The following is a 22,367-nucleotide window of genomic DNA, read 5'->3' on the forward strand; positions in this document are numbered from 1 at the left end:
AGCCAACCAGCCAGGGGTGGCTCCCTCCTTAGGTGCTCAAGACCCAGCCTCGCCATTTGCCAAACATTCAGGAAAAAGGCTACAAACATAACCTGTTAACCATCTAATACTGTCCTCCCTCTAGAAGTTTCTGATGTGTCTGGTTATTATTCTGTCCCAATTTTTTTGCTCCCGCCCTAGGGTTTTTGACTCTCCCAGGAAAAGAGCAGGCCTCGCGGCCTGGCCCTGCACTCTTGCTGTTACTTCAGGCAGTGGACTCTGGGCGCATCACAGCCTCACCACCCCGCCCGGCTGACCCCTGCGGCTGCAGCTGGACGCCCCCCAACCCGGATCTCCGGAATGGTGAGTCGTTCCGCAAAAGGTCTGTTTTCAGGAGACCAGGAGGCTCTCGGTCACCCTGAGACTTGCCTTGAAAGTCTGTGGGAGGGAGGCAGAGACACGGGGAGGGAAGAGCAGAAGATGTGACGGCCGTCCCGGCAGAAGAGGGAGAGCAGAGAGCAGTACACCCTCCTCCAGGCGGGGCTGGAGGAAAGTCTTAGGTTAAATATCTCAGGAGGTATGAGGGGTGGGGCAGCCACCCCAGAGCCAAGGCACAGAGGAGGTGTGAAATGTCCAGGATAAATAGAACTGCGTGGGGAGGAGAAAAGCCAGCTCCACCCTCTCTTAAAATAGTCGCCATCAGGACCAAAAATATATTACTATCTGTACATATGTCATCTTTTAAAAAAGGAAATAAAACCTCCTTGGCACCTTGTAGTTGGTTTCTTAAAAATGAGGTGATATATGGCAAGGCCTCCCGCATGCGCGCACATCCACGGCTGTGCACACGCGTGCATCTCCCTGTCGAAGAGCGGCGCCCTGCAGCGCCCCTGCAGCCCTGACCGCGAGAAACATGGCCGGGCGGGCCGCCGCCAACTCCTGCACGGCTGTTGTTTGCAGGGGTGCCCTCTGCCGGGGCACCTGACTCTGCCATCCGCGGGGGACCAGCAGCCCCCCATCCCCCCGCTGCTCCGGAAGCAGAGGACAACAGGATCGCCCTCACGTACCTCCTCTGGGAAGGAAGTCCTGTCTCTGGACCCGAGCTGCTTCAAATCGAAGGCAGCCCTGGCCCGCCCCACCCTGCCCCACAGTTACACATGTCTGCCCAGGCTCAGAGCGGCCTCTGCCCCCCAGACACCGACGCAAATGCGAGCAGAGGTCAGCGCCGGCCTGAGCGAGCACGCGTGCCCGCGGGCTCCACGCCTGGTCACCAGCGTTCCGGCAGGAGGCCGCAGAGGGCGGGCTGTCCGGCAGGAGGCCGCAGAGGGCGGGCTGTCCGGGGGCGCAGGGAGGCGGCCCTCGCCTTCTCCGGGCTGCCCAGGCCGGGGCGCCGCTGCTCAGAGGTGGTGACTGCTCTGCAGCAGGGAGGTGACGGTGTCCTGCAGGGCCACGGCCACCTTCTTGGAGGTCTTGCGCAGCAGCGGGCTGTCAGGGTGGTGCTCCTTCAGGTGCAGGACGTGGCCCTCCTGGCTCTCGGACGTGCAGCCGCACTCCTCGCACACGTACAGCTTGGCCCGCCGCTCCTTGTACGCGTACTTCTGCTGCACGCCGTGGATCTTCTTGAGATGAGACTCCAGAGAGCAGCGCTGTGTGAAGGCCTTGTCACACAGGCTGCATTTGTAGGGCCGCACGCCTGCGGGGAGGACAGCGCCGGTGTCAGGGACCCGACTCCGCGGCAGAGGAGCGCCCGGAGGCCCGCCCGACTCCAGCTCCCCAGCGACTGGCCTGACGGGCCGCGGAGAACGTCCGCCCAGAGCTCCCAGGCCCCCCCGGGCCCAGGACAGCAGCGCAGCGGCAGCGGCCGCGGCCTCCGCCGGGCGGGCTCCTCTTACCAGTGTGGGTGCGCACGTGTCTCTTCAGGTCGAAGGTGTCATTGAAGCCCTTCCCGCAGTAAGTGCAGAGGTGCCTCTTGATGTCGTTGTGACACTTCATGTGGCGATTCAGCATGCGCTGGTACGTGAAGGCCTTCTGGCAGATGTGGCAGGTGAAGAGGTCTCCACTGGGAGTGTCCCCTAGGGTCACCTGTGGGCAAGGACGGGGTTTGTGACGGACACCCAGGAGTTGGGGCTGCAGGTGGCAGATTGGGAGGACACACACACCAGCCCCCAGCCACGTGAGGAGGGCGGTGCCCACCCCAGACGCCACACCTCTGTGCCGCTGGCTCCCAGAGGTCTGGTGGTGGGGCTGGAAGGAAGGTCAGCCTCCTGTTGGGCTCCTGAGTCTCTGTGCAGGGCCGCCACCCAGCCCCTTCCTGACCATCTCTAGAGATGGGTGGCCAGCTCCCCACAGAAACAGCCCGATTCAGTAACTCTACCTGTTAGAAAGTCCTCCCTTCACTGAGCCCAAGTCTTTCTCTGTAGTTTCTGCTCTCTGTTCCCATTCTACGCCTTAGGACAGGGAAGAGTGCCCACGACGCGGTCTCCGTGCAGCCTTCCCAGGCTGAGGCCACCACTGGGAGCCTGGAGTCCCCTCGCAGGCCAGCCCAGCCCCTGGCCTTACTTGAGCCTGACGTGGTCTGGTCTGAGTCCCTTTGCCACCCTGATGACTCTTCTGCTTATAAACATTTTTCATTTTCTTTGTAATTATGGAACAGCTGTTCAGAAGTGGAGACGTGGCCTCAACGCCCTACCTCTGTGAATGTTCAGAGGTTACTTGTGCTTTGTGGTGGCTTTGTCACTGGCCACTCCTCCCGAGCTCCCTGGGCACCGGGTGCACCCCATCACCCCGTGCCTTCTGGCCCTGCACTGCTTCTGGCACCGGGTAAATGCCTTCTTGCTAGCTCATCAAGCCCTGTGGGGTCAGGACTCGCTCCTCTGGCACATCTGCTGTCCTGTGCCCCCTGCTCTCTCTCTCCACGCGCTCCCTAGCCACTGGGATTAAGGGGTGGGAGGAAGGGCCCTCGGGGATCAGGGGCACTGTGTCAGCTCCCCGGCCAACCGCCCAGCACATGTCTTGGCGATTCCCCTCTGGTTACAACATGTGGCCTCCGCAGGTAAGAGAGGCAGGAACAGCATTGCACAGCCAGTTTTCTTCAGTCTTTTGGCTCATAGGAAAGCTCCACGGGAGCCCTTCCTCTAGATGACTGCTTCCAGATCCCGGAGCTTTCAGGAATGCAGGCCCAGCCAGAGACGGCCCTGCTGTTAGCACGCTCCTCGTGCTCCTGGAAAGCAGGGGCATTCCCGTGAGCTCCTTCCTGCCTCAGCTGCTGAGCAGTGGGCGCTCACCAGGCCCCGCCCCAGACCCAGGGCTCTGGGATGGAAGCACACGCTTGGGCGAGGCGGAGACTGCCGCTGGGCACATGCGCAGGGAGTCGACCACCCAGCAGACTCCAGAACTCACTCTCAGCCGGCGGAGACGCAGGCCCAGGCCAGATTGCAGAGCCAGGCTCACGCTTCCCCGCTTCTCCTAGGACTTCTGTGTAAAGAGGTGCCTCCCCTCAAGACCAGAAACGAAGCTAAACAACCCCCAGAGAGGACTCCAAAAGGGTTAAGCGTCTTTTGAACCTCACTGCTTCTCCCCAGCGCATGGGCATTCTCACTTCCGACCCACTTCTCTTCTTTCCCACCCCCGTCTGTGCTCCAGTGAGGTTCACTTCTCTGCAGAAACCTAGACCCAGACTCAAGACCAGTCTCTGCTTAAGTCTCATTTGTGCCACGTCTCGTGGGCTGGACCCAGGAGGATACATGTGCCCCTGGTCGTTGGAGACAGCGTGAGGGTCAGTACCTTCATCTTGGTGCGCAGGAAGCCATGGTCCCTGCTCTGTGGGTCTGCCAGGCGGCTCGTGTCTTCGGAGGGCAGCTGGGCCACCACGCAGGGCCCTGGGGTCACACTATAGCTGGAGTCCCGAAGGCTCATGTCCAAAGCCAGGGGGCAAGAAGGGGGTTCGGCCACTGATGGCTCTGGCTCCCTGTAGGGCTGTGGTGGGCAGAAGCCTAGGCTGACTGGGAAGAGAAGAACAGCCAAGTGAGGGGCTTGGTGGCGAAAAGGGGATTGCGCAGGATTTCAGGAAGGTTCCCTGGTGGTAAGCTGGCTGGAACCTGGAGCCGCTGTCCCACCCCTTGCAGGCATGTGGCAGAGCAGGGCTGCCCCCAGCCCACTGCATGCCGCACCTCCCTCCCCCCACCCCATTAAGGTAATTACAGGTGACGCCAGCCAAGCTCCACGGCCCACAGGCCTGCCCGCTGAGTAATTTGTGTCTTAGCAGAACTGGGAGGACCAAACCTGCCCTGCCAATTATTCTTCCCGAGCTGTCTGCCTGCCCCACCTGGGCCAGTCCCTCTGGATTCCAGGCCTCATCCACGCTCCTGCAGGGACAAAGGGCACCACTGGAGGCCCTGGACCCAGGGACTCATCCCTGCCCCAGAAGGGTCCCGGTGGTCTGTGCCACTCCGGGCCTCTCTTCCAGGCAGATTTAGCTGCTGGCCGTGGGGAACGGGGCGGTCCTAACCCCTCTCTCCTTCAGGGTGGTCTGTCCCTGACGTTGCAGCTCACTGGGGCTCCAGGCTCCCCACTCCCGCTGGCCCAGCTTAGCAGGCAAGCAGGCCGGGTGGGGCAGGGCAGGGAGGAGGTCAGGGAGCAGCAGGTGGATGCGGCCTAACAGTCTCCTGGGCAGCCTGCCCGGTGCTTACGCAAGCCTCGCCCAGAGCAGGGACCGCTCACTCGCTCGGTCGCTGTGGCGCTTTGAGGGCTGGGCTCCCGCCCTCTGCACGGCAGCTGCGGCGATACCAGCAATACCGGCAGCCCTTTGACACGCTGCTCCCCACGACAGACACCTCACGCTAAACAGGGCCGGAGAGGCTTGGCCCTCGTCCTGACTAGACAGGAGGGGAGCTCTCCCGAGTGACACAGAGGAGACAAGTCTCAAACCCCCAGAGCTGAGGCAAACAATCTAATGTTACAGTTTGGTCAGTATTTTTCTCCCGAAGAGGCTGAGCTAGGAACATTTTCCAAGCCTCAGAAGGAAAACTCAAGAGGGGCACGGGAAGGAAAGGATGAGTGGGCTTCAGGGAGAGGGACTTAGCAGGTTGACTTAGGGGCTCAGAACCATGAAGAAGGCCCCCCGCGCCCGCGGCCCCCGGCCAGCGAGACAGTGGACGGGGTCCCAGGGAGGGGCGGCCCCCAGCAGGATGCAGCGGGCGAGGCTGGAAGCAGAGGACACACCAACGGAGGAAGGGCGAATATGAAGGCACCCAAGTTTCGGGAGAGGCCCCCGCTCTCACCCCCTTCAAACACAACAAAGTTCTGACAGGGGAAGAATGCGCCTGCCCGCCACCCAAACCCGTTCTGCTGGCACTGGCGCCGTCTGTCTGTCCGTCTGGGGACTCTAATGAGCCACCTCATTCCGGGAGTTGATTCACCAGCACCTGGCCCTGGCCTGGCCTCTCTCCAAGCCCTGGACGGCTGGACGTCAGGCCGGAGCTCTCGGAGGTGCCCCGCCCGCCCCCGGTCCTCCCACAGTGACAGCTGTCTGTGTACAGGGATGGGGGCTGCCAGAGGGTGGGCGTGTCCGAGTGTTGGCAGCTTCAATTTATGCCAGATCACCAGCTATTGGAGATCTTGGCTGAGAATTCAAGACTGGATGACAATTTCCATTTCTCAATCCAGGTAGAGACAAACAGGAACCTCTACCCTCTTCTGTCTTTCCGTATCAGATAGCGAGATCAAGGCTCCCGCAAGTTGGAGCCTGGCCGCAGAGCCTGCACGCGGAGGAGCAGAGGGAGGAGTGACAACAGGTGAGGGTTAACCGGTTTGCGCTCAAACGAGTTGTCACCCTTGGCTCCCTGGCTCCACTAGAGCGGGGTCCACGGTGAGGGTTCTGAGGACGTAAGCAGGTTTAGGGGGAGACCTGTTTCCCAGGCCTGCCTCTCCCGTTCCGCAGAGGCCCTGAAATGACAGTGCTGGGGGACCGGGGACAGGGAGCGGGCCTGCCCGGTCTGCCTGTGTGCCGCTTTCCCCCGAGCGAGGGGGAGGTGAGGTCGCCAGGGTGCGGACGGTTGCCTCATCCCACGCGCCCTGCCAAACCCGTCTTCCTGCCACCCCGGGAGCGTGTCCCTGCCGCTGCACCCATCGCTGGGTGTCACCGAGCGGCAGGAAGCAGAACTGGCTGGGCCCTGCTTGTGCTGCTCTCTGCCCCCTAATTAGATGTTTCCGGCAAGGTGGCGGCCGCTGTGGCTACTCACCGCCTGCCCGCGGCTGAGGAGTGTGGCAAGGCCCTGTCCCTACCCCCTCAGGGGCCGCACGGGTTCCCTTTCTGTCGGCTCAACACGCCTCCACCTGGATGACATTGTGGGCATTGGGCCCAGAGCAGCTTCCCACCCGAGGTCTTCAGCAAGTCCCCTCTCTCTTGGATTGAAAGCTCCTGGCCCAAATACCAGACAGGGTGCCAGGTCCTACCCTATCCAAGGCCTCACGCCAGGGCTGGGCACGAGGCCTGGCCCTAGGCTCTCTGGGGAGAGCGGGTGAAGCAGACGTGAGGACACCTAGCCACGGGCTGGGGCTGCTGCCGACCTGGAAGCGGGGTTGGTGGGGGGGAGCCCAGTGTGTCAGCACAGCCCAGGCTGGCGTTAGGCGGTCTTGCACCCCTATCAGGAAGGGCAGGGTCCCCTGTGCCCGTCTCCTCCGGCCCCCAGGTCAGCTAGCAGGGGCCTGAAAGGGAGCCAGTGCCAGCCAACTGGCAGAGCTGGGCAGCCCTGGAAACACAACGGGCCCATCTCTCAGCCTGTCGTTTCCATTCTGTGAACGCCAAGTTTTTCTCTCAGGCAGGATCTTTCCCCCCTTTCCCATCCGTTTCTCATACCATGTCCACAGTGAGGTTAACCAACCCCGTGCACCTCAGCCCTCACACCAGGGTGGACGCCGCAACCGGCGGAACTGTACTGTGTTTGCGTCCTTCCTTCCCTCCCTCCCGTGCAGCACGGGGCTGGCACCCCTGTGGGACGCCACACGATACTTGCTGAGCATGAGGAGAGTTAAAGAAGAAGCCTGACATCAACAATGGCCATGCTTTGCTCCCATCCTCCCTGTGCCCAGAGGACTCGGCCTCACCTGCTCTCTTTCTGGGACAAACAGTCTGGCAGGACTCTGCCTCAGGTCACCCAAGCTAGGGACAAACAGCCTGGCAGCTTGGGTGACGGCACCCCGTGGGACAGCTAGGAATCCCATCTAGCCCACCGTACCCATCCGTGAGCTGGCTGTCCACCCTCCCAGCCTTGCTCCCGCGGAGAGCTCGGCAGACGTGTCCCTCACTGCCAACACGTCCCAGGAATCAGAATGATCACCGTCAGAGGCATAATCTCTCCCCAACTCTACTCCCTCGCGCCCCTACATGTGTACTCTGGGCCCCAAAGCTGACTTTCTCAGCCTTTCTAACTCGGCCCAGAAAGAGCTGCCCAGGTGCCCACACTGCCTAGTCAGAGCCAGGCTGAGGACGCTCCAGTCCTGCGCACCTTAGCCTGGCTGCCCCCCGGGGTGGGCATGTGCTGACGAACTGGCAGGACGGACTGCAGAGGCTCCGTCTGAAGTGGGGAGGTGGGGGGGGCCGTTTTGGGGTGGGGGTAGGGACGAGGTCCCAGGATACTCATGGCTGGAGCATGTCATTCAGCTTCCAGGCCTGGTCTGCCCTCCAGTGCCTTCCTGGCCTTTTGAGATTCCTCTCAGCAGGGGCCTGGAGAACCCCACTTCATCCCCGTTCCGCCCCGTTCCTGGAGCTTCCCCTTAGGTCCAGGAGATGGAATTTAGCCCCTGGGTACAGGGGCCTGGGTTCATCATCAAGAAACCAGCATCAGTCCCTGCACTCCACAGTCAATAATGACACAACGAAGGAGAGATGCCAGTGGAGATGGAGGGCGGGGACTCGAGGGCCAAACAGGTGGCAACTTAACCATGAACCCTTTCAGTGATCCCAGCGTGAGTGGTGCTGTCACCCACCCCTGCAGCCTTCCAGCCCCTGTGCCCACTTCTGGGCTTTTCCCTCAGCTTTGGGAGGAGAGTGAGGCCCAGGGGACTGAGGGTGGGAAACCTCTAGAATTGCGCCTCAGAGAAGAGGCTGGAGTGCTGGTCAGACTGGGGCCCTGGAGTCAGAGCTGCCAGGCCGGGGCCCAGGATCTTCAGTCAGTAAACACTCTCTTTCCAGGCATTCTTTGCTGCTCTAAGGGTCTCAGAGGGCCCTGGCGGGAAGGTCAGACCTCAAACGCTTCATTCCCCAGCCCTCCCGGTGCCTCTGCCAGTGGGACCGGACGGGGTCAATGCTTATTTGGTCACAACGTGCTGAGTCTGTGAGGTGGGGTGAAGGAAACGTGCCCAGCCGGCTCTTAGGGTCACGGTCGGCTGGTGATGGAATGGCCCAGTCAGGGGACAGGCCACCACAAGACACACTCCCCACCCTCTAGCCACCTGAGGCACCCGAGCGTGGCCCGAGAACATTCCCTTTCTCATTTCCAAAAACTGTGGGAAAACTCTCTAGTGGGCCACATGGTTTTGAGAGGCAAAAGTAAGTTCTCTGACTTCTACTCTTTGCTTGAGCCCACAGGACTCTCCCTGGCAAACTGTCACCTGCACCTCCAGGTTAGACCCCACCCTACCTCCGGGATGATCCTGCAGAGTGAGCGGCTCCCCTCACCTGGACAGCAGCGGCAGGTGGCACAGACCGTCCTGTGCACCTGATGGGACAGCCCCTGGGTGCAGGTCTCCCCCGCCACTCCCACTATGGCCACCAGAACTGTGCTGGGGAAAATCACTAGGATGCAAGGAAGTCAATGATTTGAACAAACGGAATTCCTTTGTCCTTTGTAAAAGTCAACACATGATCTGTTACTGATTGGGATGTGAAATAAAACTAAAAATAACAGCACACTAGTCTCTAGCAAGGCTCCGCTCACCTTTAACACAGTCCAAGTTCGGTTTATCAGATCCCAAGGAGCAGCTAAGCAGCAAGTCAGACACAGGTGAGGGAGGAGGCAGGAGCAAGGAAGGGGGCTCGCGTCCCTCACCCCCTCACATGGCCCTTCTGGAGGTGGAACACCGATCAACTCCCCGGGGAACTTGGAGAAGCGAGAAACTATACACAGAATCCTGGGCCCACACCCTGATCCGCCTCCAGTGTAGAGGCAGCTCACTTCCCTTTCTGTCTCAGTTTCCCCACCGGGGTCATCAGGACTGCTGGCGCATTCCCACCTTTTAAGGAGGCTGTAGATAGGGGCCTAGGCACTTGAGATAAGGCTAAGCTGTGAAACACCCCGCCAGCCCTGTAGGCCATAGGATCCTGACGGTCGTCTGGCCACCACTACACCCACAGTCTCCAACAATTTATTCAGGAGAGAAACCGAGGCAAGAGCCCTCACAGGGCCCCTCACCGCCCTTATTTCACCACTCTCCTACAAGGCCCGGGGCGATGCAGGGGAACCTGCAGATCAAGGGTCAAAGTCGGTTGGTTAATTACAACCTCTCCCCCCTTGGAGGCGCCGGGCAGGGTGTTAGCGCATCCCGCGCCCCACCCCCAAGGCCTGGGGAAGGGGAGTTCCGAAGGAAACTGGCTCCCGACCAAAGATTCTGTTAGGGGTGGGGGAGGACCGAAGGCGCATAAGAGGTCTCGGGGCTAACGTGGAAGATGCCACTGGAGGAAGAAACAACTGGGGTTACTCATCCAAAGTTGACTCCCACGCTGTCAAGGCGTCTTCCGAAAATAAACTTGGTGCCCCAGCTTCCCCCGGGGCTGCTCCCTGGCTGTGGGGTGGGACCTTTAAAACCCCTCTCAGCTCAGTGGTGTCCTCTGCAAGGTCGAAGGAGGCGCTTTTCTAACAGAGGTGAGAGCTGATTCCACCTTTGCCTTCAGGGCTAGTGGGGTGCAGCCCGGCGCCTTCCCCACGGTCTCGCGCTCCCCACGGCTCGGAGCTCCTGCCTGCCCGACCCTCACGGGAACCTTCTGGCAGCCAGTGTTGTGGGTGAGAGGGAGAGATAAATGAAGGTGGCTTCAACTCTGGGTCTTCTCTTACATTTTTCACAAATCTCAGCCGAAACTCCAGCTCGCTCCCTGCCCCCCGAAGTGGCACCGCTCCAGTGCCCTCCTCCCGCCTCATAAAAGTCCCGGCTTTCGGGATTTACGACACGAGAGCGGAGGGTTGCCTGAGCGGTGACACACCCCGTTGCCTCCCCTGCGCCGCGGCTCGGACCGGTGGAGGGGAGGGCGGCACCGCGCGGGCCCGCGCGCCTCGGACAGGCCTGCCCCCCGCCCCGCCGGGGTCCTGGGAACGGCTGTCGCCCCCACCTGGCAGCCCCCGCGCCCACCCCCGCCCCCGCTTGGCCGCTCCTTCCGCCGGCCCTGCCCTCCCCTCCCCCCGCGCCCGGGGTCGGCCGCGCCGCGGGCTAACGGGGCAGCGGCCGCTTAAATATTAAATCGGGTGCCCCAGCTGCGCCCGCCGCCGGGCTCCGCGCCACTGCGCCCCGCACGCCGGCCGCTCGACGGGGCCCCGCCGCCCTCTCGGCGGCGCGGGGCTCGGGGCGCGCGGACTGGGCGCCTCACCTGGCACGTAGATCTCGCCGCGCTCCTCGTCGGGGAGCTCGCTCCAGTTCCTCCTGCACGTGGAGACGCACGGCTTCTTCACCAGAAACGCGCGGGGCATTTTCGAACCCTCCTCGCCGGGTACCGGCCGCTTCCGTAACTAGAGCCGGAGCCGTCCCACCTTTCCCTGGCCGGGCTGGAGGCGGGCGGCGGTGGGGGTGGGGGAGCAGGTCGGAGAAGAAGTCGCCAAAGCGTCCTGCGTTGCGCCGGGAGGCCGTGCGCGGGACGGCGCGCGCCCGTCTCAACCCCGCGGAGCTGTCGCCGTCCTCCGTCTGAACGAGGTCCCCTGCAGCCAGGTGCACCGGACGGCGGAGGAAGCGGCAGGTATGCTTCTCCCGGCGCGACTGGCGTCCCTCGCGTCCGCTCGGGAAGTCTTAAAGTGCGAGCACGACGGACGGGTTCACGCTTTATTGGCTCGCGGCGGCGTGTGTTGGTGGCTGGGGCGGGGAGGGGGTTGCTGATCTGAGCTAATTAGCTTGGAGTGGCCCGGGGAGCGACGGCGCATGCGTTGGGAAATAACGGTGACAACCCACCTATTTGTTACCTGTCGAACCGGTTTCCATTCCGCTGCCGGTGAGGTGGCCTCGCGGGCTGGGCGGGGTGGCCGGGAGGGGGCGGGGGGCGGGCGCAGGGCCCCCAGCACACCGCTGCCCGCCGGGGACCTCCCAGCGGGAGTGCTAGCGTTCGCCAACCGGAGTTTCGGAGTTTCGGAGGGAGCAGAGGAGGGGAGGGGGGGGCAAGGGGCAATGTTATTCGGCGCTCGCACGCTCTGCGGGCGATGAAGTGAAACTCGCCCGACTGGGCCCGGCCCGGCGCGCCCCGGGCGCCTGGGGAGGCGTGAAGCCGTCGGGCGGGACTGGGCGGCTCGGCCCACACTTGTTGAACCGGGCCCGGGCCCAGGCGGCCCCGGGTCCCAAACGCCTGGCTGAGCAATTCGTGGTTCAGCCCAGAGGGAGATATTTGCTGGTCGCCGGCTCCGTTCGGAAAGGCACGCGGGGCCGCAGGAACGCGCAGGCCGGTGGGCGGGCAGGCCGGGCCTCGCCGGGCCGCAATACAAAGCGGAGAGCACGCGTAGGGCCGGGCGCCGAGCCCTGCCGAGAGCCCGCCTTCTGGCCGGGCAAGTGTGGAAGGTTTCGTGGAGGAAGGGGCGTTTAAACCGTTCCGAGTCCTCCGTGACCCCGAAAGACCCCAGCGCCTAGTCACTGGGGCTCACACCGCCGCCCCCACCCCCACCCCCACCCCCACCCCAGAGCCCTCATCTTTGTCCCAAATGGCCGGAGTGCAGGTGCAGCAAGACTGGAGGTGAGCCGAGGGCAGAGGACCAACTTACTTTGCCTGGCTGCAGCCACGGCAGTCAGGGAGCTCGTGTCTTGGCCCCAGAGCCCAGCCTTGGCTGAGGCTCAGCCTGGGACCCCTCACTCTAGCCATTCATCATGCGCTGCCCAGTCCCAGGACCCGCCTCCTGGAGGGAGGCCCCGCCCTCCTCAGAAGCTGAGGAGCACTTGGTGGCCTCCATGAGGCGCAGTAACTGTGCCACTTCGGCCACTGGGCTTCTCTTACCAGCCGAACTAGTAAGGGCAGGCATGGGACCCCTACCTCTTTTTAGCTCTCCCCCTTCCCCCATGTAAAATAAAATAATATTTCAGAGTCCCTACCACACATATACCTTTCTCACATATTAAATGTTTGCTGCAACAGATTAGGAGGAAATGAATCTGATAAGTGAACTCACACAGTTCAAAAGTCAGGACTCAGAAGAGGAGCAGCCTGCTTATGGTGGACTTTCAGGCGTCTAGTGGAAGAAGGTAGTTTTTCAAGGGGGAGGCTTCCAGAGGCCCTTTACATGCCCCCACTGGACTTCTGTAGAGCACTCCCTGGGCGGGTGGGGAAGGTGTGGACTTTGGGGGCAGATGGGCCTCCTTCTCTGCTCCTTCCTGGAACCTGTGAGTCTGGCCAAGGGGCTTTCCTTTCCAGGCTGTACCCTTGTCTGTCACCTGAGAATCCAATCATCTACCTCTTGGGTCCACGGTGAGGACGGTGTGAGCTCTGGCAGGGGTACTAATGTTTGCCCCCTTCCCCTTCCTTTCCCAGGCTCTGCTTCCCTTGTCAACCCTCCACTCTTACCCTGGGCCCTTCTGTTCAGTTGACAAGCGAGCACCTGCTACTTGCTTGTCTTTTGAATATATCCTGGGCAAATAAGTTTGACTAACACTGTCTGGGAGAGAGGTGAATGTAGTTCATTCACCCAACAAATATTTATTGAGCACTTTGGTTGTACCAGACCCTGACAGGGGCTGGGACACAGTAGGGGCTTCGTGGAAACTCCGATGAAGTTTCGTAGATGATGCTGGACACAGAGGCAGTCTTTCTCATCGGGGGAACAACTCAGATGTCTCCACTTGTGGAAAGAAAGTTACACAGTGTACGGAACGAGGCCCAAGGAGGGAGAGATATTCGTCCATGCTGTCCACTGCTGTATTTCCAGCATCTACAGCTGTGCCTGGCACATAGTGGGTTGTCAATAAATATTTGTTGAATGAATGAATATCCTATGTTTCTTGACTCATGTGACACATTCAGCTTTTTATGTTCCAAATTTGCTAGAGGCATAAATACAAAGCAATTTTTTTTATTATGAGGAAAGCTATAGTGCAAGTTCAGTGTGATAAAGGGCAACTCTCAGAGATGGGGGGGGTGGCATGGAGAATGTGACTATCTAAAGGACCAGTGACAAGCATGTCATCCAAGCACAGAAACCCAACGTTGCCACTTTTGTCCATTTGGAAACTGGAAATCCAGATTTATGTGTGAAATCTACCAATTTTTTTTAATTAATTTATTTATTTACTGGCCACGCTGCACAGCTTGCAGGATCTTAGTTCCCTGACCAGGCATCAAACCCCGGGCCCTCAGCAGTGAAAGCGCAGAGTCCTAACCACTGGACCACCAGGGAATTCCCCAAAATCTACCAGTTTTTAAATGTTGACTTAGCTTTTTTTTAAAACATGGAATGAGTCCAATAATATACATTCGTGGGGCAGATTTGACCCGTGGGCTGCCAGTGTGTGGCCTGTGGTTCATGAACCAGACAATGTGTGTGAACTTGGGTAAACACTGAGCTGAACCGTGAGCTCCATAAGGGCAGGCACCTCCTGCTCTGTTCACACAGTGCCAGTTCGATATCGTTCTCTCCTTAATTCAGTCACCAAATATTCATTGAACACCTACTATATGCTAGCACTGGATATCCTGTGATGCAAGGCAAACAAAGAAATAAGGAAATGATTAGTGTGTTGCAGGACATTTAACTAGTGATGGGATGGTGACAGGCGAGGGGCGCTGAGATCTGAATGAAAGGTAGGAGCCAGCTGTGCAGAGGAGGGAAGAGCCTGATCCGTAAATGGATCCGATGGCACAAAGGCCCCAGAGCAGGAGTGAGCAGCGCCTGTGTGTGTGTGTGTGTGTGTGTATGTGATGAACCGAAAGGTGAGGTGGCTGGATCATGAGGGGATGGGAAGGTGTAGGAACTGACCCTGGAGAGGCAGGTCGGTCATGTCGTGTGAGGCTCAGTGTGGTGGGAAGCCTTGGATCTGCTATGGGGAGAGGAATGTGTCACCAGGCGAGGGGTGCTGAGGGTGGCAGTAGGGAGACCAGTGAGGAGGCTACCGTAATAGTCCAAGAAGGAGGGGATGGTGGCCTGGGCCAGCTGCAGGCAGAGCCATGAGTGCTAATTCCAGGTGACATGAGTAGCCATGCCTCTTTGGTACAGTGGACAGGGGTGTGAAGGGAAGCAGAACCCTAGCAGGCAAGCAAGGACCATGTTCCCCAAAGGCTGGTGGCTGGCAGCCGCCTTCAGAGCTCGGCTCCCCTTCCAAGCAGCCCAGGGAGAGCTAGGGCAGGAGTCGGATGGAGAGGTTTTGGAACAACCCCTTCCTGTTCTCAGAGAAGGCTTCTGGGGGGAGCTGGGATGGGGTTGGGTGGGGCAGGGGCTTAGAAGCATGGCGGCTCGGGGCAGAAAGGCTTTTGGGAGCTGTGCTGAGAGGACAAGCAGAACAGAGCACTGGACCTGGCGTCAGGCTGCCCCAGGCTCTTAGTCTCCAGGGACTTGGGCTAAGCCCCGTCTGTACAGGGGGCTCTGAGTTGCGGCTCTGCTCCTCAGAGCCGTCAAGAGATGCTGTTGATTCACTTTTGCCCAGAAGCCTAGCAGCCCTTGAAAATGGATTCAGCCTTAAAGCAGGCCGACAGTGCCCCTGGCCACCGAGGCCTCTGCTTGGCTCAAATAGTGGACTTTCCAGCTCTGTTTGACAGTAGCCCCGTGGAGGCTGCAAAGCCCCTGACAAACTGTGACGTGCTGTGGGTGACACTGACACCTCCATCTCTTGCTGGGTTCTGTCCTGTCAGCTCCCAAAGCATCTGGAATCTTCCCACACCTCCGTCTCCACGTTTACCACCCTGATCCTTTGCAACTGAATAAAGTCCTTGGGGCCCGGCGTGCTCTGGCCCCAGGTGGCCTCCTGACCCCGAGCTTCTTCCTTCCCGCTGATTGTGTGTGTGCCCGCCACACTGCTGGCCCTCTGTCCACTGAACTGGCCAATTCCTGTTCCCAGCTCACGCCTCTCCTCTGCTGCTCCTTCTGCCCGGAAGGCTTTTCCCCACTTGATGACTGGCTCTCTCTCGTCACTCAGGTTTCAGCCAGATGTGCCCTCTTCCAAGAGTCCTCTCTGACTGCCCTAGCTAAATCGTTGTGCCCCCAGTCACTTCTGTCCCATTACCCTATTTTCTTATTCTTTTTTGCAGCATCTCTCTTTTAAAAAAATATTTATTTATTTATTTGGTTGTACTGGGTCTTAGTTGCAGCAGGCCGGCTCCTGAGTTGCTGCTCCAGGGCTCCTTAGTTGTGGCTCGCCTGCTCCTTAGTTGCAGCACACGGGCTCCTTAGTTGTGGCATGCAAACTCTTAGTTGTGGCATGCATGTGGGATCTAGTTCCCCAACCAGGGATTGAACCCGGGCCCCTTGCATTGGGAATGCAGAGTCTTATCCACTGCGCCGCCAGGGAAGTCCCTGCAGAATCTCTTATTCCATGAAATTTTGATTTGTCTTGTTTGTTCCTTTCTCCCCCAGTGAAAGTTCTGTACATGAGGGACCTCTTTTAACATCATTTTTAGTAGCTTTATTTAGATATAGTTCACATACCATAAAACTCACCCTTTTAAAGTGTACAGTTCAGTGTTCTGTTTTGTTTTGGTTTTGGGTTTTTTTGTTTTGGACCATGCTGTGCAGCTTGCGGGACCTTAGTTGCCTGACCAGGGATTGAACCTGCGCCCTCAGCAGTGAAAACGCGGAGACCTAACCACTGGACTGCCAGGGAATTCCCAATTCAGTGATTTTTAGTATCTTCACAGAGCTGTGCAACCACCACCACTGTCTTCCATCACATTTTCATCACCCCAAAAGAAAGCCCGTACCCGTTAGCAGTCACTCTCCATTCCTCCCAACCCCCGGCTCCTGGTACCCACTACTCTGCTCTCTATGGATTTGCATATTGATGTGTTCTTTTTAAAGCATCTCTGTATCCCCAGTGCCTAGTGCTGTGAGGATGGGTATCTCCCACTTTACAGATGAGAAAACTGAGACTCCTCAGGAAACTGACTTTCCCTTTTTTCAGTGTGCCTAGTGTCTCCACAGAACTGGGCTGCCCTGGGGAGGATGGAAACTCAGCAAAAAGAGAAGAAATGAGTTGTGGGCATTGAGTGGGGAGTTCCCTGCTCAGCTACTTGCTGCAGCCCACACCTGGGCCCTCTCGGCTGGGCGGTCACTCTTGGGGGTGGGCTTGCTGACTGCAGATTCAGTGCTGGTGGTCTGAGTTCAATGTTATGCCTGGCCTGTGCCAGGGACAGTACCAGCACCACCCTCCCACAGGGGAGCAGACATCTGGGCAGGCAGGTGAAGGCTGAGAGTAGCTGTGTGAGTGGAGGGCCAAGTCAGGGATAGCAAGGGGCTGTGGGCTGAAGTCCAGGCTCCACCTTTTAGGAGCTCTGTGACTGTGAGCAAGTGACTGCACCCCGCTGGGCCTCCCTTTCCTTCTCTGTGAATGGTACCCATCCTCAGGTACCTCAGGGTGCTGTAAGCCTCAGTGAATCCATGTGGATGCTTCCACCACAGCATCGAGAACTACACGTGGGTTCCCTCCCTCCAGACCCTGGGCCCCAAGGAGCAAAGGCTCAGAAAGGCTGGCTGCTGTCAGAGGCTGAACAGGGGCCAGAGCCAGCATTGTAGTTCCTGACCCTTTGAAGCCTGTCTCCTCAACTGTAAAAGGGGTTTAATAATCATTCCTCCCTCCCTGTAAGTGATAAGGGCTGGGGATGTGCAGTTATCAGCACCCTCTGGGCCTCAGACAGGGAAACCAGACAGGCTCCTGTTACCCCCAAGCTGCCTTCCCTCCCAGGGCTGCTGTCATCCGGCCTCTTTCATCCTAGATTTAATTAGCCAGGCAGCCCCACTCCACAGCCTCTCCGGCCGAAGTCATCACTCCCGTTTTATAGGTGGGGAAACTGAGGCACCTAGAGGGAAGTAGTTTGGGATTGCCTCCTGTGAGTCAACTGTTGAGCCAGGGCCCAGAGGAGCTGGGACTGGGTTTTCCAGCTGGACTTGTCCCTTGGGGTGGATCCCTGTCTCCATCCCCTTGGCACCCTGGGCACCCAGAGAGCCTCTTTTCCAGCTCTACCTCACCACTCCCTACCACCTCCCATCTGGAGGGCAGCAGGAGGGGGTGGGGAGGGGCCTGCCAAGCCCGGGGAAAGGTGAGAAACTAGTTGGCAGCGGCTGGCATGGGGGCTCAGGCCTGTTTCATCTTCAGAGCGGGCTAATGAGAGCCAGAGGCGTTACTCAGATTGGCGGGCTGTGGGTGTGGGGTCTGGACGCCCGCGGTTCTGTGCCCTGGAAATCAGCGATCAGTGGGGCGTCTGCAGCCTGGACTGTAGACCCAGGAGGGGCTGTTAGCTGAGCCCCAGGCCCAGCCCTCTGAGTGCCCCCAAAGAGCCCTGCTTCAGCCCTCTGGAAGTCAAGAGTGCTGGGCTCGGGCACTGCTTGACCCCAGATCTCCTGCGGCGGCAAGGCCTCAGTTTCCCGGTCCGTGCTAAGCGTGCTGTGAGCCCCGTGACCGGCCAGGCCCTGCCAGTCCTCACGTCTGCATCCCGTTGTTTTCCGGCTTCATCGCAGCTTGGGACTTGGCCCCGCCAGCTTTACCCCGGTCTGGCTGCCGCGACCCTAGCCGACCTTCGGCGCGGCCTCTGCCAAAGGTCAGCAGCTTCCGCCTGCCCCGACCCCGGCGCCGGCTCAGCGCCCCCAAGCCGAGCGGGTGGGGAGCCGGGGCCGGCGTCGGGGAAGCGAAGCCAAGCCCTGCGGCGCCCGCCCGACCGGTTTAGCCGGGCCCACGGCGCGCAGTTCCTGCGGGCGCCCGGGGACCGCACCTTGTACACCCCCCAGCGGCCACACGGGGAGCCCCAAGGACTCCAATCCGCGTCACCCCCAGGGGCCGCGGGCGGCTGGCGCAGGGTGCGCCGCGCCCGGGCGCCGGCGCGGGGCGCGCTGGTTGCCATCCTCAGCAGTCTGGCAGGCGCGGGCGGGGCCCAGGCCGCTGTCCACCGGAGCGCCCTGAGATTGCAGTCCGCTTTCAGAGGGGACCCTGGCATCCGCGAGCCCAGGCCCACCCAACTCCACCGCCTCTGCCTGGGCCTGCAGCAGTTCCGGGGAAGGGGAAGCCTGCGCACAGCGGGACAGTTACTCAGCCCCATCGAAACCAGCGAGTCTTCACCTGCCAGCAGGGAGGGCGGGGGGGCGGCGGCCCGGAGGGCGGGGGAGGCGGTGGCCCCGTTACGGCCCCGCCCCCGCGAGGGACCCGCCTCAGTTCGGCCGCCCACGCGCCGCGCGCCCCGCCCCACCCCGCCCGGCGCAGCCAGCCCGGAAGTAGCCGGCCGGCCAGAGCGCCAGCGGCCGCTGGGTCAGGCAGGGTGAGAGCGGCCGAGCCGTTACCGCGGGCGCCGGGGTCCGGGGCGGTGCTGTGGCTTCAGTACCGGCTGCGGGCAGGCGGCCTAATGAGCTCTCGGCACGCACCCCCGCGCCAGCTGCCTGCCCGGCACCCCCGCCCCTGCTCGCCAGCCCTCTTCCCCCCGGGGACCCTGGCGGCCCGCCCTAGCGTCACCCCCGAAACCTCTGGGTTTCATCTCGGGACCCGGGTGCGGGGTCCCCGCTGGCCTCTGCGCGTGGCCGAGGGCGGTTGGGATCTGCTAGGCGGCCCTGGGGTGACGGTGGCCCCTTTGGGGTTGGCGCAGGAGCTCGCGCGCCCTCTGGCGGCCTTGGGGCCCCGTGCGTCTCCAGCCCGCAGGTCTGATCCTCCCTCGCTTTTCTGCAGGGATTTGCGTGCCTGACCATGGGGCCCACGAGCCGGGAAACCTGGGCCCAGCGCCTGGGCACCTTCCGGGCCAGCCCGTCCGCCTTCATGGCAGGTCCTGAGGGTGAGGATCTGGGTCGTCACCTGCTGAGCGACCTGAGGAGTGAGAAGCTGAGCGAGCCGACTAAGGTAGGCCCTGCGCGTGACCCGTGTCCTGGCCCAGGTGGTCCCTTCAGCCCGCCGTGCCCTGAACCTCAGCTTCGTGATTCCCACCCAGAAACCCCTATCCCCAGGTTTCCTTGCTGGCTCTGAGCTTGGAGTACCCAGCCCAGCTGTGGCCGGACGCTCCTGCGGCCGAAGCAGCTGCCACCTCCCTGTTGGATACCCTGGTCCTTCTACCCCCGCGGCCCTCGGCTCTGCGGCGGCCCCTTCTGCTGGCGGCCACCACAGCCTTGGCGGCAGGAGGTGCGCTGGGCCCCACCTCGGGAGCCTCCCGCCGGCTCTTGCCGCTGCTGCTGGGCTTGGCCTCGGGCCGCGATTTGGGGCGAAGCTTTGGCCCTGCCTCGGAACAGCGCCCCCTGCAGGCCACAGCGTGGGAGTGCCTACGGGAGCTGGAGAGCTGCAAGCCTGGGCTGCTGGGGGGCTGTCTGGGGCTGCTGCGGGGCCTGCTGGGGCAGGAGGGCCCTGTACAGCCACTCAGCCTGCTGCTGGCACTTGCCCTGCGAAACGCCTTGGTGATACAAGCCAGGGCCAGGTTGGGCCTGCAGGGCCTGCTCGTGGCTGGGGACTGTCCCACTGAGGGTGGTTCCTGGAACTGGATGCTAGCTGAGGAGGGTGATGCCCACCTTCAGCCCCAGGCACCCAGTTGGCCAGCAGCTGAGGGGGGGGAGTGTTGCCTTGCCACGCTGGAGCTCAGTCCTGAGGAGGCCCGGGAGCTGCGGGCTGCCGTGGCCCAGCTTCTGGACGCCTCCTACCTGCTCACTCCTGTGGCCCAGGCCCAGCTTCTGTGGCTGCTGGGCTGGGCCCTGCGGGGTCTTCGGGGACAGCCACCAGTGCTCTTCAAGCCACAGCTGGTACGGCTGCTGGGCACAGCACAGCTGACGCTGCTGCACGCCGTTCTGGCTCTGAAGGCGGCCTTTGGTGAGGCACTGTTCACAGCCCAGGATGAGGCCTTGCTGCTTCGCCGGCTGACCTTGGCTGCCCAGCACCCGGCCCTGCCCCTGCCTGCCCATCTCTTCTACCTGCACTGCCTCTTGAACTTCCCTGAGAACTGGCCGCTGGGCCCCGCAGGCGAGGAGGCTGCCCCGCTATTGCTGGGGTCCCAGCTATGCCGTGGCCTCCTGCCCAGTCTCCTGCATGACCCGATGGACCTCTTGGCCCGCCTGCATCTGCTGTGCCTGCTCTGTGTGGAAGACGAAGAAAAGGAGAAGAAGGGCCAGGATCAGAGCCCCCGGCGGTACCTGGAGGAGCTACTGGCTGGCCTGCGACAGAGGGCAGCCCTGGGTGGTGGCCCCCGGGCCTTAGCCACTCTTTGCTTCCAGGCCTCATACCTCGTTGCTCGCTGCCTGGCCGGGCAACCTGCGGTGCTGACACCCTTGACCCACGGACTGGCCCAGCTGTACCGAGCCCGGCCTGCACTGGCTCCCCATTTCGTGGATCTCTTGGATCGGGTGGGCCCTGAGCTGGGGGAACCCTTGAAGGTGGTCTTGCGGCAGGAGGTGGTGTCCAGGCCAGGCAGGGATGAGGCCCTTCGTTGGCACCTGCAGATGCTGGCAAGGGTGGCAGATGGGGATGCCCAGAGTGCCACCCTCGGCTTCCTGCAGGCTGCAGCTGCCCGCTGCACGGACTGGGGCCTCCAGCAGGCCCTCCTGCAGGTCTGCCGGGCCCTGCTGCGGGCAGGTGTTGGGGGAGGCCTGGCGGACTTGCTGCAGGCCCTGGCCAGGCAGCTGGAGGACCCTGATGGGCGGGACCACGCGCGCCTCTACTACATCCTCCTGGCCCACCTGGAAGAGCCCAAGCTGGGGGTGGCCCTGGGCCCCTCCCTGGCCGCACCTGCACTGGCCTCTTCACTGGTGGCCGAAAACCAGGGCTTTGCTGCAGCGCTGATGGTGCAGGAGGCCCCGGCCCCGATTCGGCTGAGCGTGGGTCCCCACAGAGCCAAGGGCCCGGCCCCAGTGCTGCAGCTCCAGGTGGAGGTGCTGGAGCAGGTGTATTCTCTGGAACTGCGCTTCCGTGTGGAAAGACAGCTCTATGCACCCTTGGGGGCTGTGCACATGCCCTGCCTGTGCCCCGGCCGCCCCATCCGCCCTCTGCTGCTGCCTCTGCAGCCCCGACGCCCGGCTCCCGCGAGCCTGGCTGTGCGCGCCCTGTACACCACACCTAGCGGCCTCACCTGCCACGCTCACCTGCCACCCCTTCTTGTGAACTTCGCTGACCTCTTTCTGCCTTTCCCCCAGCCCCCCGAGGGGGCCAAGCTGGGCTTCTTTGAGGAGCTCTGGGACTCCTGCCTGCCAAAGGGCACCGAGAGTCGCTTGTGGTGCCCTCTCGGGTCACACGGGCTGGAGGCATTGGTGTCCCGCCACCTGGAGCCCTTTGTGGTGGTGGCCCAACCCCCGACCAGCTACCTTATAGCCATCCGTCTGCCCCCAGACTCGCGGTTGCTGCTGCGGCTGGAAGCAGCCCAGGCGGACGGAGTGCCTGTGGCCCTGCGGACTGATGACTGGGCCGTGCTGCCTCTGGTGGGGGACTACCTCCGGGGGCTGTCAGCGGCTGGCTGAGCCCCAGGGCCGGGCCAGGTAGGAGCAGGACTGCGGCCTTTGCAGGCTCTTGCCCAAGAAGGGCTGCTGAGAGCCAGGATACAGCCCCATAGCTCCTTTCTGTAAAAAAAAAAAAACAAAAACCTATATTTGCTAACAACACTCACTGGTTTGTTTTCTTTTGGGCCCTGGTTGGGGGAAGGCACACTGGGAGGGGGGTCAGAGGCTCCAGGAAAGCTTCCAAGCTAGGAACCCCCAGACTGCAAGGCATGAAAGTTCCTTCCTGCCCGGATATGCTAGGATTCTCTAGAATCCCTGCCCAGGAGGCAGGAGAAAAAATATCCACATCTTTACTTCCCAGAGAGGGAAAAGCCTTGCTCAAAGCCACCCAGCAATTTAGGAATGAGAGTGAAGCTGGACTTGGGCCTCCTGACCTGTGAGCCAGTGCTATTTAACTCCAGAGGTTTGCAGGGTCTCTGCACAGGGAGCTCAGGCTAGATAGGACAAGGGACAAATGGGCAGAAACAGAGGAGGCTGCAGCGGCCTGGTGGCCCCTTCCTCTAGAGCCCATGAGCCACAACTACCGAGCCCACGTGCAACAACTACTGAAGCCCGCTCTCTGCAACA

General features: G+C 61.3%; 2 protein-coding genes across 3 annotated transcripts; one reads left to right on the forward strand and one right to left on the reverse strand.

The window, feature by feature from the left end:
- Nucleotides 1-614: 614 nt before the first annotated feature.
- On the reverse strand, nucleotides 615-10,938 carry OVOL1 (ovo like transcriptional repressor 1). The gene is made up of 4 exons (XM_057553645.1): nucleotides 10,556-10,938; nucleotides 3,763-3,980; nucleotides 1,872-2,061; nucleotides 615-1,672 (listed from the first exon to the last, which is right to left on the reverse strand). The coding sequence occupies exons 1-4, from the start codon at nucleotides 10,653-10,655 to the stop codon at nucleotides 1,377-1,379; spliced, it is 804 nt and encodes a 267-aa protein (XP_057409628.1). The 5' UTR covers nucleotides 10,656-10,938; the 3' UTR covers nucleotides 615-1,376.
- Nucleotides 10,841-21,894, forward strand: AP5B1 (adaptor related protein complex 5 subunit beta 1). Of its 2 annotated transcripts, none has more exons than XM_007170956.3 (3): nucleotides 10,841-10,918; nucleotides 19,006-19,173; nucleotides 19,278-21,894. In XM_007170956.3, exons 2-3 carry the CDS (start codon nucleotides 19,024-19,026, stop codon nucleotides 21,759-21,761), a joined length of 2,634 nt encoding a protein of 877 aa, XP_007171018.2. In that variant the 5' UTR covers nucleotides 10,841-10,918; nucleotides 19,006-19,023; the 3' UTR covers nucleotides 21,762-21,894. The 2 variants fall into 2 exon arrangements, with proteins under 2 accessions (XP_007171018.2, XP_057409627.1); XM_057553644.1 differs by lacking the exon at nucleotides 10,841-10,918 and adding an exon at nucleotides 18,551-18,604.
- Nucleotides 21,895-22,367: the final 473 nt, after the last annotated feature.

Source organism: Balaenoptera acutorostrata, chromosome 9 (assembly GCF_949987535.1).
Source record: "Balaenoptera acutorostrata chromosome 9, mBalAcu1.1, whole genome shotgun sequence".
Lineage (NCBI taxonomy): Eukaryota > Metazoa > Chordata > Mammalia > Artiodactyla > Balaenopteridae > Balaenoptera > Balaenoptera acutorostrata.

What these genes read in the sequence shown, in the direction of transcription:
- OVOL1 (XM_057553645.1), bottom strand. Translation starts at nt 10,655, where the DNA reads ATGCCCCGCGCGTTTCTGGTGAAGAAGCCGTGCGTCTCCACGTGCAGG. An exon ending in TCCTGCGCACCAAGATGAAG is followed by an intron (nt 2,062 to 3,762) that starts GTACTGACCCTC and finishes CCTTGCCCACAG; the next exon opens with GTGACCCTAGGGGACACTCC. An exon ending in ACACGTGCGCACCCACACTG is followed by an intron (nt 1,673 to 1,871) that starts GTAAGAGGAGCC and finishes TCCTCCCCGCAG; the next exon opens with GCGTGCGGCCCTACAAATGC.
- AP5B1 (XM_007170956.3), top strand. Translation starts at nt 19,024, where the DNA reads ATGGGGCCCACGAGCCGGGAAACCTGGGCCCAGCGCCTGGGCACCTTC. An exon ending in AGCTGAGCGAGCCGACTAAG is followed by an intron (nt 19,174 to 19,277) that starts GTAGGCCCTGCG and finishes CCCTATCCCCAG; the next exon opens with GTTTCCTTGCTGGCTCTGAG.